The sequence below is a fragment of the Belonocnema kinseyi genome, unplaced genomic scaffold (genome assembly GCF_010883055.1).
Source record: "Belonocnema kinseyi isolate 2016_QV_RU_SX_M_011 unplaced genomic scaffold, B_treatae_v1 SchBZDm_946;HRSCAF=1063, whole genome shotgun sequence".
NCBI classification, from domain to species: domain Eukaryota; kingdom Metazoa; phylum Arthropoda; class Insecta; order Hymenoptera; family Cynipidae; genus Belonocnema; species Belonocnema kinseyi.
In genome coordinates, this window is record NW_022878401.1 from 1 (window position 1) to 1,252 (window position 1,252).

Sequence of the window (1,252 nt, forward strand, 5' to 3'; positions counted from 1 at the left end):
CAAAAACGAGGTCAATGAACTTGGTCACTCTCTAAAGATGGCGGAAAAACGTCTATTCGCTATGGAACGCAAGAGGGAGAAACATCCTGAAGTGAATGAAAAATACATTGACTTCATGAAGGATTATGAAGAAAAAAACACATGACTCAAATTCCTCAGGACGAAATCAGTACTGTGAAAGCAGTAAATTATCTACCGCACCATGCCGTATTCAAGGAAGGCAGCACAACAACGAAGTTACGGGTTGTATTCGATGGCTCTGCAAAAACTTCTTCCGGCCTTTCATTCAATGACGTACAGCGAGTCGGTCCTGTGGTACAAAACGATCTCTTATCAATCACGCTGCGATTTCGTCAGTACTCGGTTGTACTGTCAGCAGACATCGCTCAAATGTATCGACAGATTAGGGTTGCTGACCATCAGCAGGATCTACAGAGAGTGTTGTGGAGAACGGAATCTACAAAACCTATTCAACACTTTCGTCTCAGTGCAGTGACCTACGGTACCGCTTCCGCTCCCTTTCTAGCTACAAGAGCTCTCAGACAAATTGGCAAAGAGAATAAGGAAAATTATCCCACCGCCAGTCAGGTCATTATACGAGACTTCTACGTGGACGACCTACTCACCGGGACAGACACTGTGGAGGAGGCAAAGGAACTCAAAGGGGAACTTACTCAACTTCTTTCTGACGCAGGAATGGAATTGAGAAAATGGGCTTCGAATGATCCATCGGTACTCAATGACTCGAATTATTCAACGTCTGAAAAAACGATTCAGACTGAAAAGGATCCCAAAACTCTTGGACTATTATGGGACCCACGGACAGATACCTTGAGATACTCGCTCAAAGAAGCTCCATATGCAAAGATCACGAAACTAACAATCTTATCAAGAATCGCGCAAATTTTTGACCCACTAGGACTAGTTGGACCAGCTGTGATTAAGGCAAAAATCCTCCTTCAACGGTTGTGGCAACTACAAATTGACTGGGACGAATCTCTGCCACAGAACTTGCACTCTGAGTGGGAGTATTTCAGCACTCACCTCATGGCACTCAACAAGATTTCCGTAGAACGACGAGTTATCAACGATAGGCCAGACTTTGTGCAACTTCATGGTTTCAGCGACGCTTCAGAACGTGGGTACGGCTCATGCATTTATCTGAGATCGTCAGATCGATTCGGTAATAAGTCTATTCGGTTATTATGTGCGAAATCACGCGTAGCACCCTTAAAGAATCTTTCGCTACCAC

At 44.5% G+C, this 1,252-nt stretch overlaps 1 protein-coding gene across 1 annotated transcript; it reads left to right on the forward strand.

The window, feature by feature from the left end:
* Positions 1-141: 141 nt before the first annotated feature.
* Positions 142-1,138, forward strand: LOC117182582 (the record flags this gene model as incomplete). Its single annotated transcript, XM_033375670.1, has 1 exon — positions 142-1,138. A coding segment is annotated over exon 1 (997 nt), but the record flags the coding sequence as incomplete, so codon positions are not given.
* Between the last annotated feature and the right edge of the window lie 114 nt (positions 1,139-1,252).